The 12,739-nt window shown below is 44.7% G+C and overlaps 1 protein-coding gene across 1 annotated transcript in view; it reads left to right on the top strand.

The window, feature by feature from the left end:
• fat4 (FAT atypical cadherin 4) overlaps positions 1-12,450 on the top strand; it is a 157,810-nt gene extending 145,360 nt beyond the window's left edge. Inside the window, 2 exon segments of the mRNA XM_061726489.1 lie at positions 5,181-5,442; positions 9,031-12,450. Coding sequence (XP_061582473.1) covers positions 5,181-5,442; positions 9,031-10,943 — 2,175 coding nt within the window. The 3' untranslated portion in view covers positions 10,944-12,450.
• The last annotated feature ends 289 nt before the right edge of the window (positions 12,451-12,739 follow it).

The following is a 12,739-nucleotide window of genomic DNA, read 5'->3' as shown; positions in this document are numbered from 1 at the left end:
CTGCCGGGATGACACCGGCAAAACACACACACACACACACACACACACACACACGGGCGCGTCATGAGAACATGATGAAGCACGCTGCGTCCTGGTGGGGAAGAGATTTACGAGCATAAAGTTCCATTTTTGTTTCTGATCCCTGACCCCGGCAGCAGCGCGGCGGTAGCTCCGCGCAGACTTCCTCTCAGCAGCCGTGATTGATGACGACACATCCACTCTCTGCATTTATCTAAAAAGCTGTGGTTTCTAACCTTTTGTTTGTTCATCCTCTTAGCAGCGCTTGAATAAAGAGTTCTGACAGCGCTGCCGTTCAGGGAGAGAGCTCGTGTCATCTGTAACCTATGAAATCATCGTTGAGTGTTTTATATACAGCCCCCGATTCAGGAAGCGTTAGAAAACTATATAAAGATAGGGATGGGGATCCATTCAAATGTCAAGAATCGATTCGATTCCGGTTCTTAAGATTCAGAATCGATTATCAACATTCGATTCGATCCGATATTGATTTGGGTTAGTGTTATTAAAAATGTTTTTTGAGCTGTTGCATGAATTATATGACTGTAGTTCTGCAACATATTACTACTAGTATTATATTGAGATTCAACAGCAAGTATTGCAGCTAATGATGCTGTAAGGACCAATCAGCTCCCAGAATGCTGATAGAACTGCTTTCAGAAACATCATGTGGGTCAGAATTACCAAACAGATCCAGGGAGGAAACAGAGACGGATGAAATCGGTTTTATTTTTTCCCACATTCCGTTTTTATTTGTTCCATTTTCGGTCTATTTTGGTTTTTAATTTTTGAGCATTTGGTTTTTAGCATTTTTTGCAAATGTAACCCCAAGACAGTATATAAAGTAATGAAATATAGACAATTTATGCACTTTAATGTTTTCATACCTTTAAACATATTTAAAGGCAAAAACATGGCACCAGTTATTCTCGTGTCCAACAAAACATTCCTTTTTTGGGGATAAACAAAAAAATAACCAAAAGTTGTAATGTAATGATGAAAAAAAAAATACATAAATAAATAAAAGGAAAAAAAAACCCAAAAAGAAAAAAAAATCAATCTTTAGACGTATGAATCGATTTTTAGTAATTAATATGAGAATCGATTTAGAATTGGGAAATCGTTTTTTTCAACACAGGCCTAATAAAGAGTACAGAAAAACTGAATGTGATGATTTTATTCACAATCAAACATGTTGCGAACATCTCAAATGTTTAAACTGTAGAATCAGCCATCATGACACGTCTCAAGCGTGACGTGTCCCGCCCCCGTCGTGTTTTATCAGACCACATGTGTCTGGAGTCAGGATGTTTTTTGGAGGAGACGGCTGTCCCATTCTTGTGGATTCAATCTGCTCACCAGTCCTGGATTTACTCTGATGTGTTTTGTATCTGATGATGTGCCTGATGTTTTCAGACAGGCCAGTTCAGCACCCCGACTCTTCTAGAGGAAAAGTCTGGCCTTTGTGATTGATTTCAAATCAAGCTCTAAATATGACTTACAATGTTATCTTACCTGGGGCCTCATTTCAAATGGAGTGCGTAGGATTCATACTAAAAGTGCACGTACACCCAAAAGCTGAAAATGGCGGGGGCAAAAAAAAATCCGGATCTATAAAACCGCGTGCACGCACACTTGCACGCAATGTTTGCTTTATAAATCACAGTCCAGCTGGAAGGTTGCACAGCTGAATCCGCCTCATATCCCGCCCTCTACACGCCCACTTTTTACCTTAAAGGGGTAATGCAAAGTAGTATTTGCATATGAATGAGTTTGCTGAGCATGCGCAGCGGCTTCCTGCAGCCTGTTTGGCGTCAGAATGAATGAGACGTGTCGAGCCACCGTGCCACTGAATTTCACTGAGATCTGAGATTGAAATGTTGAGGATGAGGTGGAGGACAGGAAAACCACATTATTTGGTGGTCACAGTAAAAGTATAAATAGTATATAAATAGTATAAAATAAAGCGAGTGAGTGGCAGCACGGCGTTGCTGCGCTAAACGCCGTGAGTGCCCCGGCGCAACAGGGGGGACATGTCCCCCCGTCTTTTCAAAATCATGTTTTTGTCCCCCCCACTTTTTACAGTTTAAAAACTAACGGTAGGCTCAGCCTGTAATTGCAAATCATCAACATACCCTGTGCGAAAGTGATGCGAGAACAGCCCGGCAGCCCCACTCTTTGTAGCACTTTTTAGTGGGCTTTGAGCGGCGCTGGGTCGTTTTCCGGCTGTGGAAAAATCCATGTCTACCCAAACAGAAGTTTGGATCCACCGCGCTCGTCTTCTTCCTGTATCCAAGCTGATCCAACGCTCATGCAGCGTCATTTGACGTCACATCCGCAGGGCAGCGCGGGAAATTCGGGCCCTGAATTGCAGCACATTTTGCAGCACACAGCCTGTTCAAGGCAACGGAGAGATACACTAGGCGGCTCATTCTTTTTGGTTTGGAACGCTTCATCTGACATATTACTAGAAAACTTAAAACGTATACACATTTTTTTCATAAATCCTGCCTCGTGCTCCTTTAAGAAGACGGATATTCACTTTCCTCTTTGAGACCTGAGGTTGTCCGTGCGTAGTTGTCGAAGAGAATTTAAAAAAGTAACGTTTCTGAATCATATTCACATATGGTTTCTTGCTTGTCCGATGGAGCTTTTACTTGCATTTGTGGATAAAACAGCGAACTCTTAGACAGATTTCCAGAAATGTTCCTGAGACCAATCATAGATTTCCATTACGGAATCAAACCTGTTCCTAATTGAGGATCACGGACATTCAGAATCAGTTGTTGGCCTCGTCCCCGGCCCACAGAGATTCCTCCACATTCCCTGAATTTTTGGATGATAATCTAAACATTGTTCTTTCCGTCTTGACTTCAGCGTGGCTCTGCTTCTCCACAGCGCTGTTGTTCTACCTAATCATGATGCTGACCCGTGCCGATTAACCTAATTAGTTACAGGATTCTCCTCCATGTGTTTCTTTTTAGCATAACTCGTTGCTGTCGTCAAATTCAAAATGAGATTCTATTTTTAATGTACTTGTAAAAAAAATGCCTCTTTGGATAAACATTGGATGTATTTTCTATTTTGTTGTGGAAAAAATGTGGGTTTATGAGATTTGCAAATCATTGCATTCTGTTTTTATTTACATTTTACGCAGCATCCAAGCTTAAATGAAATGCAGGTTACCCTTAAATAGAATAGAATAGAATAGAATAGAATAGAAGACTTTATTGATCTCCCAGAGGAGAAATTCAATCGTGCAGCAGCCAAACACACACGCTCAACGGTTTATACAAAAAATAAAAATAGAAATAACCAATAAATAGCAAAATATAAATTAATAAAAAATAATAAATAAATAAAATAAAAAAATAAATATATAAAATATATATAAAAAAATAAATAAAAAAGAGCAATATAAAATGTAGAAAAATGAGTAATGTACAAGAGAAAAAATAGTAAACACAAAAAAACGGATATAGAGAAAAATAGAGACGCTGCTAAACATAAGGTTTGTAGAGACAAACAAAAAAACAAAAAAAAAACAATATTCAAAGTTATTACTCAAAAACCGATTGTCGTCAGATGTCCTAAAAACATACAGAGTGGTAATGAACATAATTATCTTCAAGGGCTGTGCATTTTGACAAAACTTTTTCATGATCCGGCCCTTCATTTGCATCAGCTACGACTTTCCATCACGTTTTATCAAATTTGACTCGTCCGTTTTCCGGTAATCCTGTTGACAAACACACCGTCCCATAGGGCTGGACGATATGGACCAAAAGTCATATCTCGATATTTTCTAGCTGAATGGCGATACTCGATATATATCGATATTTTTTCTGTGCCATAATTGGGGTTTCCCTCAAAGCATTATAGCATAGCATCTCTGTTAGCACCTCTGTTTCATTTTTTTTTTAGGCAAACCCTTAAAAAAACAGTCAGATTTAATACAAAGCCTCGTGCCAAATGTCACACAGGTTCCTTTATTAACAGAGGTCTGCACAATATCAAAATGTATAAAACAAATGAAATAAAAATAAACTGCCTGCATATATAGAATAAAAATGCTTCTTGAATAAAATAAAACAAATATCCCTTTCCTGCATAACAATTAAATTAAAATACACTGTACAATTAATACAATGTAGACAGTAACAGGCAGACTTTTCCACTGAGGTTGACAGTTGTGCAAATAACAAAACATTTGTGCAAATCTCAAATAAAACATTCAAGTCAATTTGTCACAAAATAAGCTATATTAAAATCATAAAAAAAAACCTTTTTTTTTTTATCGATATAAACGATATTGTCTCATACCATATCGGGAAAATATATCGATATATATTAAAATCTCGATATATCGCCCAGCCCTACCGTCCCAGTCACATTGCTTTCCTTGGCAGAGGTGAAAAATACTTCAGCAAGAGCATCCCTGTCTGCATCCCTCCTGCGGTTGGATCCAGTTTGACATCTAAACACGTCTAATTTTGCACAGCTCCAGTAAACAAACAAATTTTAGTAATTGCATACCCTCACTGGCAGAAAGAGGGTGATTTAAAGATTATCCTAAATTCAAATATACAATATAAACCTCCACTGCGGTCCGGCAACAGACCCCACTGTTAGCATTTCAAAGCTTTTCCGTGTGAAAAGTGTTAAAAAAAAGACTGGTGAAACGCTGGCTGTCACTTCTAATGATCGGCTCAAACATCGGGATCAAAACTGGGCATGAAAAAAGCTTTCCATTCGAAGACAGAAAGAAAGACAATTGTGCAATTCCCTGACTCTGTATTAGATTATGGTGATGTGACTCACATTCAAAGAACTTCATCCTCACAGAAATCTCCATAAGATGTCTTTGGGACAAATGTTAATATTTTTCTAGCATTTCGAATGGGAACATTCAACAATTACACCCTCCACCAGAGCGACGTTTGTATTCCCAGCTTTGCCAGAAGCATGCAAAAATGGGATGAGCTTGTCTCCAACTTTTTATGGAAGTTGACTGTTGTTTCCTGCAAACAAGCAAATAATTTCAGCCCATCACACGGCCTCCATGACAGCGGGGAACAAGCAGCCAGAGGTCAGCCTGTCTCACTTGTCTTATGAAACCCCCACTGACCTCACAAAATCCTTTTTTCCGTTGTTTCTCTCAGCTGCGGAACGGCAACCTGCTCTACATCTCGGACGCGGGCGTCGGCGGGAAGGTGGAGCGGACCGTGGGGGACGCGGTGCTCTCGGACGGCCTGTGGCACACGCTGCGGCTGCTCAAGAACGGCTCGTCCACCGTGCTCCGGGTGGACGACGTCCAGCCCAGAGTCATCCAGCACCCCACCCAGGACTTCGGAGGTCTCGGTGTCCTGACCCTCTCGCTGGGAGGAATCCCACCCGGACCAGCTCAGCAGAAAACCGGAGCAGGTGAGGCTCTTGACCGGATTCATTATGGAGCCTTGTGGTAGTTTAGCCTGGAGCATCCTCATCATCGGTGCGTCCCAGTGCGTGGGTTAGCAAGTATTCTCCGGTCATACTATTCAAGGTCGTGTTTTGTTTTCCAAAGTTGAGTTAAGGTTAAAGCATGAGCTTAGTGATCTCAGTTTAGGATTTCTGTCTGTAGTTGTTCACTAACGAAGTCATTCAGAGTCTTAAAAGTGGAACATGACATGTTTTATCGATTGAACAGCAGACTAAGGGTGCTTTCACACCTGTCCCGTTTGGAGCAGTTGTTCCGGAACAGGGAGCGTTTCCCCCTAAAGATCGGATCGTTTGGTACATGAGAACACAGCAATCGTGCTCGGAAACGGCACAAAACAAGCGAGCCGGGATCACCTAGGAGAGGTGGTCTGAGCCCGATTCCATTCGAGACCTGAAGCGTTTTTTTTTTTTTTATTTGGAGTGAGAACATAATCGACACAGCAACCGATACAACTCCATTCCTGTGTATGTGCGACCGTGGCGGTGCAGCCTCCTCCACCTTCTCTCCTATTGGACGCACCGAGTTGTTGTCACAGCGCAGCACAGTGAAATTAAACAATGTTCAATTCGGGCAGGGTTTGCGCAGTGCAAACGCCGCGACAGACGCCCTCTCACCTACAGTGCGGTCCGTCCGCTCTCTGCCGGTACCACATACTGTACATGAATGGGAAAGCCGGCGGCGGTCTGCACTTTGCACCCTCTCTGTGAAAGGGGCGTGTTGTTTATCCCGGGCTGCGGAAGAGGAAACTCCTTCTGCGTTCATTTGACCAATCAGAGAACAGTTGGTTCGCACATGGCATTTGTTAACAGCTTTGAACCGCAACAGACATTTGCCTTGTGAACACAAACCCCACAAACGACAAACGAAACAACTGTATCGATTTAGCCCCTGAATCGGAACAAAACAAACGGGCCACAGGTCTGAAAGCTCCCTAAATCTTTCTTTTAAGATTTTTTGGCACTATTGGCCTTTATGCGAACTAGGTGGACAGGAAATTGGTATAGAGAGAAGGGGGACACGCAGGAAAAAGCGACAGGCAAAGGCACAGTCAGTGCACAAACCCCGGTACGTTATGTACCAGAAGAAATGAATCTGAGTGGGAGCGGTACCAGACTAATTTCATTTTCAGAGAGGATTTTGGTAAAGTAAAAGAGCATGGCTGGCCATCCGTGTGTGTGTGTGTGTGTGTGTGTGTGTGTGTGTGTGTGTGTGTGTGCGTGCGTGCGTGCGTGCGTGCGTGCGTGCGTGCGTGCGTGCGTGCGTGCGTGCGTGCGTGCGTGCGTGCGTGCGTGCGTGCGTGCGTGCGTGCGTGCGTGCGTGCGTGCGTGCGTGCCTGCGTGCGTGCGTGCGTGCGTGCGTGCGTGCGTGCCTGCGTGCGTGCGTGCGTGTGTGTGTGAACAAACACCTGCCAGTGTCTGTGAGTTTCTACAAAGCAGTGTCTGAACAAGTCCTTTAAACTCCTCCGTATCTTACAAGTGTGGCACCTGTTTCTGACCCAGGACTGGTGAGCGTGCAAACTCTCCATCCATCCCCTCTAATCCACTCCAGACTGTCGCCCCCCAACCCCCCCACCCCCCTCTCAAATGAGTTAATAGTCAGCTGCCTAGACTCCTGAACATTTTTGGTGGCTGTCCAACAAGACTCCGGGGAGTTGGCTCAGAAATCTGTTTCTGTTTGACACTGCTGAGATTTACCTGCTATGAATTTACAGAAGTTGATTAACTGGTTCTTTATCAGTGTCATTTATGGAGAAAATAACTAATATTAGTTTAATTTGACTTCAGCTTGGAACCTTTTGTAGACTTTTTGGCATTTTCATCTTATTTCCAGGGACTCTCCTCTTAGTTGGGCCTTAAATCACAGATCAGATGTCCTTGACCATGAGTTTGGAAAAGGTGAGGTGGAGGCTTTCCAGGAGGATGTAATGCAACACAGTAAATTTTACAATTCCAAGAGAGTATATAACTAAGTTTATACCATGGACTAATAAGGTAAAGGAAATAAATAAATAAATAGCGAGCCAGTTGAATGATTTGTGGAGCGGTTTTACACAGAGACGTCTCAAAACAAACATCTCAGCGTGCAGAGCCGTGGCAGATTGCCCGTTAACCGGCCCTTACCTCGGCTTGCGTCTGCACATTTGTGTTCTGTCTTGTGCTCACTTTTCAAGAGTTAATGAAAACACACAAATGGAATCGATCTGCACTGGGATAAATTCAATAAAACCTGTTTACATGGGTGAGGCCGTGCTGTTAGGCAATACACAAAGTCACGGTCTGAATTAGACACGGAGACGCTCATTCAACCCAGATGCATGTCTGCAAGCTACGATGGCCCCGGCGATTCTCCGGGAGAAAATATGAAATATTTCTTTTCTCAAATTGCACAGAGATGGATGGAGACCATTTCTGAAAGCATGATCTCTTTGTCTTTGCTTTATAAGTTGTCCTTCCTATGGAACTCTAAACAAAACTCCGTCAGCGCTGATTACAGCCCAGGTCCTGCTGTTTATGGGGAAGAGATCCAGCAAACAGAAGACTTTTTAAAAGCCATCAATCTGAAGCCAATCGGATATGATTCTCCTTCCAGGTCCCAGTGGTGATTGTAAGCTGCTGTTGGAAGGAAGGAAGGAAGGAAGGAAGGAAGGAAGGAAGGAAGGAAGGAAGGAAGGAAGGAAGGAAGGAAGGAAGGAAGGAAGGAAGGAAGGAAGGAAGGAAGGAAGGAAGGAAGGAAGGAAGGAAGGAAGGAAGGAAGGAAGGAAGGAAGGAAGGAAGGAAGGAAGGAAGGAAGGAAATGAGCCTGAAAGAAAGAAAGAAAGAAATGAGCCAGAAAGAAAGAAAGAAAGAAAGAAAGAAAGAAAGAAAGAAAGAAAGAAAGAAATGAGCCAGAAAGAAAGAAAGAAAGAAAGAAAGAAAGAAAGAAAGAAAGAAAGAAAGAAAGAAAGAAAGAAAGAAAGAAAGAAAGAAAGAAAGAAAGAAAGAAAGAAAGAAATGAGCCAAAAAGAAACAAAGAAAAAAGGATAAATTCCCGTTAATGACGTTTTTGTGTAACAAACATGGCGGATCTGAGAGCGAGATAGATTTATAGTTGAAAAGATGGAGTTGAATTGGTATTTTTTTTATCGTCATTTTTATCGTTATCGGGATAAATGCCAGAAATTATCGTGATACATTTTTTATTCCATACCGCCCATCCCTAGTTCACATATGCTTTCTTGCTTGTCCGATGGAGCTTTTACTTGCATTTGTGGATAAAACAGCTAACTCTTAGACAGATTTCCAGAAATGTTCCTGAGACCAATCATAGATTTCCATTACGGAATCAAACCTGTTCCTAATGAGGAATCACGGACATTCAGAATCAGTTGTTGGCCTCGTCCCCGGCCCACAGAGATTCCTCCACCTTCCCTGAATTTTTTGGGATGATAATATAAACATTGTTCTTTCCGTCTTGACTTCAGAGTGGCTCTGCTTCTCTACAGCGCTGTTGTTAAACCTAATCATGATGCAGTTTTCTGTTCTGTTCCTCTGCAGGTTTTGATGGCTGCTTGGCCTACATGAAGTACAACGGAGAGAACCTGCCTTTCACCGGGGAGCACAGCCTGGTGACCTTAAGCAAGAGCAGCTCGTCCGTCAAGATCGGCTGCCGAGGGCCCAACCTGTGCGAGAGCAGCCCGTGTCCGGACGGCCTCCTGTGCGTCAACCAGTGGTACACGTACCAGTGCGTCCCGCCCGGCGACTGCGCCTCCAGTCCCTGCCAGAACCACGGCAGCTGCGTGCCGGGAGCCGGCTCGGGCTTCACCTGCGTCTGCTCGGAGTTCTACACCGGCGAGACCTGTGAAACCCTGGTGGCCTGTTTGGGCGTGCAGTGCCCGCAGGGCACCGTCTGCAAAACGGCCGACAACGGCGGGTTCGTCTGCAGCCCCAGCCCCACCGTGGAGACCATGGTCCTGCCCATCTGGGCGGTGCCGGCCATCGTGGGCAGCTGTGCCACGGTCCTGGCCCTGGTGGTGCTCAGCCTGATCCTGTGCAACCACTGCAAGGACCGCAACAAGACCAAAGTGCCAAAGGAACCCAAGGAGAAGAAACCCACGGAGAAGAAGAAGAAGAAGAAAAAGAAGAAGGGCAGCGAGAACGTAGCCTTCGATGACCCGGACAACATCCCGCCGTACGGAGACGACATGACCGTCCGGAAGCAGCCAGAAGGGAACCCCAAGCCGGACATCATCGAGCGGGAGAACCCTTACCTGATCTACGACGAAACGGACATCCCCCACAACAACGAGACCGTTCCCAGTGCCCCCTGCGCCCCCTGCAACGGCCCAGAGGCAGATATTGAACACTACGACATCGATAACGCCAGCAGCATCGCCCCGTCAGATGCCGACATCATCCAACACTACAAGCAGTTCCGCAGCCACACTCCCAAGTTCTCCATCCAGCGCCACAGCCCGCTGGGCTTCGCCCGGCAGTCCCCGCTCCCCCTCGGGGCCACCAGCTACACCTACCAGCCCCAGTACACCCAGGCCCTGAGGTCCACCCCGCTCAGCCACTCCCACTCCGCCTGCCAGACCCCCAACCCTCTGTCCAGACACTCGCCGGCGCCCTTCACCAAGCCCTCGTCCTTCTACCGCAACACTCCCACCAGAGAGCTCAACCTGGCGCGCCGCGAGGGCAGCCCGCTGGACATGCAGCACGACATGTGCCAGCCGCCGCCCATGTTCAACTACGCCACCCGGCTGGGGAGGCGCAGCAAGAGCCCGCAGACCATGGCCAGCCACGGCCACGCGTCCCGGCCCGGGAGTCGGCTGAAGCAGCCCATCGAGCAGATCCCCCTGGAGACGGGGCCTCCGGTCGGGCTGTCCATCGAGGAGGTGGAGCGGCTCAACACCCCGCGGCCGCGCAACCCCAGCATCTGCAGCGCCGACCACGGGCGCTCCAGCTCGGAGGACGACTGCCGCAGGCCGCTGTCGAGGGTCCGCAACCCGGCCGACGGCATCCCCGCCCCCGAGTCCTCCTCGGAAAGTGACTCGCACGACTCCTTCACCTGCTCGGAGATGGAGTACGACCGGGAGAAGCCCGTCTCCTACAGCTCGCGGGTCCCCAAGCTCTCCCAGGTCAACGAGTCGGACGCCGACGACGAGGACTACGGCGGGAGGCTCAAGCAGAGGCGGTACTCGAGTCGGCGGGCCGAGGGAGGGCCGGGCATCCCCCAGATGCCGCCCAGCGAGCAGCACTACACCCTACCCCACAAACTGGGCCAGCAAGCCGGGGGCTTCAACTGGGACAATCTGTTAAACTGGGGCCCCGGCTTCGGACAATACGTAGACGTGTTCAAGGACTTAGCCTCGCTCCCCGAGAACGCTGCCACGAAAGACATTGAAATGAACAGTGGAGACGGTTCCGTGACCATCCTAAACGAAGGAGAAGCCGAGCAATATGTATGAGACTATTTATTACAATGTTGTACAATATGGTGACGTTCTCCGTTTCAAAAAAAAGAGGAAAAAACACAAGACTGTATAGTTTGAGAGAACATTGGACTTTTTTTTTAATACTCTGCATAATAAGACGACTTTCAATGCAGTAAGGCAGAACAATGGCAACCCCTAACTTGAGATTTTTTTTGCCACCTTGGATTAGTTTACCAATCTTTTCTGGTTCAGACTTTTACAATCACGCACTCACGTCTCGGAGGCCTCATTATGGCGTATCGATTAACACGGAACGGCTCCGGAGAGAAATCCCTGTCTGAATCTAATTAACCGGCTGCTCAGCTCCACTCACGTTATCTTGATCAGACCTTTCTGTTCTTTATTACCAGCATTATCTCTTGTTTCTCCAAAACTGTCACGGTTACAGCCGCCAGATAAGAGCGAGCATGATATTAAAACACTGCAAAGGAACCGAACTTGAGAGTAAGGAAACTCCTTGTCTCTGTCCTTTTAAGAGTCCATTTCTAATCACTTAAAAGGAAGCAGGTGTGTTTAATCTTAACTGCACCTGATAGGACACACCTTTGCGCATGCACGTTATTGTAGATTCCCATCTGGTCCCTTTCTGCTAATCTGTCTCTCTATCTTCTCTATCTTCCTGGTGGGTTTTTTTTGTTTTGTGTCTTTCTCACTGAAGACTGGTTAAACACTCCAAGAGTGAGATGTGATCAAGTCTCCTGCCTTACAGACATTTGAGGATTCAGTGAGGGAGAGAAATGATGCTCTCCGGTTTGTCCGGCCCGAGGAGAGGACATGTTTTTTTTGGGGAGTGGGGGGGGAAATAGTGATGTTATAAAAATTGTTATTAACATTCTTTGCAGGGGCGTCAATTGGGTATGGCAAGGTACGGCAGCCGTCACACCTCGGCTTCAAGGGAAAATGTAAATGTTTGTTTCTTTAATACATTTATGGAATTACTCTGTCTATTTGTATTGATTATTCTATGAATTAATACATATAGAATAACTACAAATGCAAATCAGAACAACATGATCGATTTCACTAGTTATTATACACTGCAAAAACTGAAAATCTTAAGAATATTTATCTTATTTCTAGTTAAAATGTCAAATTTTTAGTAAAAAAAAATCTCATTACATTTAAGACAAGATTCAAAAACAACCATTTTCACCTGTTTCAAGTAGATTTTGGAAAAAAAATAAATTACACTTAAAACAAGACTCATCACTAGGAAAAAACAACAATTTTCACCTGTTTCAAGTAGATTTTCACTTGAAATAAGTAGAAACATCTGCCAATCTGCCATTTTTTTGCTTGTAATGAGAAGATAAATCACTGCAAAAACTCAAAATAAGAATATTTGTCTTATTTCTAGTTAAAATGTCTCATTTTAGTAAAAAAATCTCATTACACTTAAAACAAGACTCATCACTGGAAAAAAACAACCATTTCCACCTGTTTCAAGTAGATTTTCACTTAAAATAAGTGGAAAAATCTGCCAATGGAACAAGATTTTTTTTCTTGTAATGAGAAGATAAATCTTGTCCCACTGGCAGATTTTTCTACTTATTTCAATTGGAAATTTACTTGAAACAGGTGAACATGGTCAAATAACAAGTTATTTTTCTGTTGATGACTCTTGTTTTAAGTGAAATTAGATTTTTTGACTAAAAATGACACATTTTAACTAGAAATAAGACAAATTTGTTGAGTTTTTGCAGTGAGCGAGACTGCATTTGAAAAAGTTCCAATTTTCTTGACCACACAGATCAGCTACATAGACTTCT

This window comes from Cololabis saira, chromosome 7 (genome assembly GCF_033807715.1).
Source record: "Cololabis saira isolate AMF1-May2022 chromosome 7, fColSai1.1, whole genome shotgun sequence".
Taxonomy (NCBI): domain Eukaryota; kingdom Metazoa; phylum Chordata; class Actinopteri; order Beloniformes; family Belonidae; genus Cololabis; species Cololabis saira.
The sequence above is the reverse complement of the archived record's forward strand: the minus strand, read 5'-3'. Positions and strand labels throughout refer to the sequence as shown.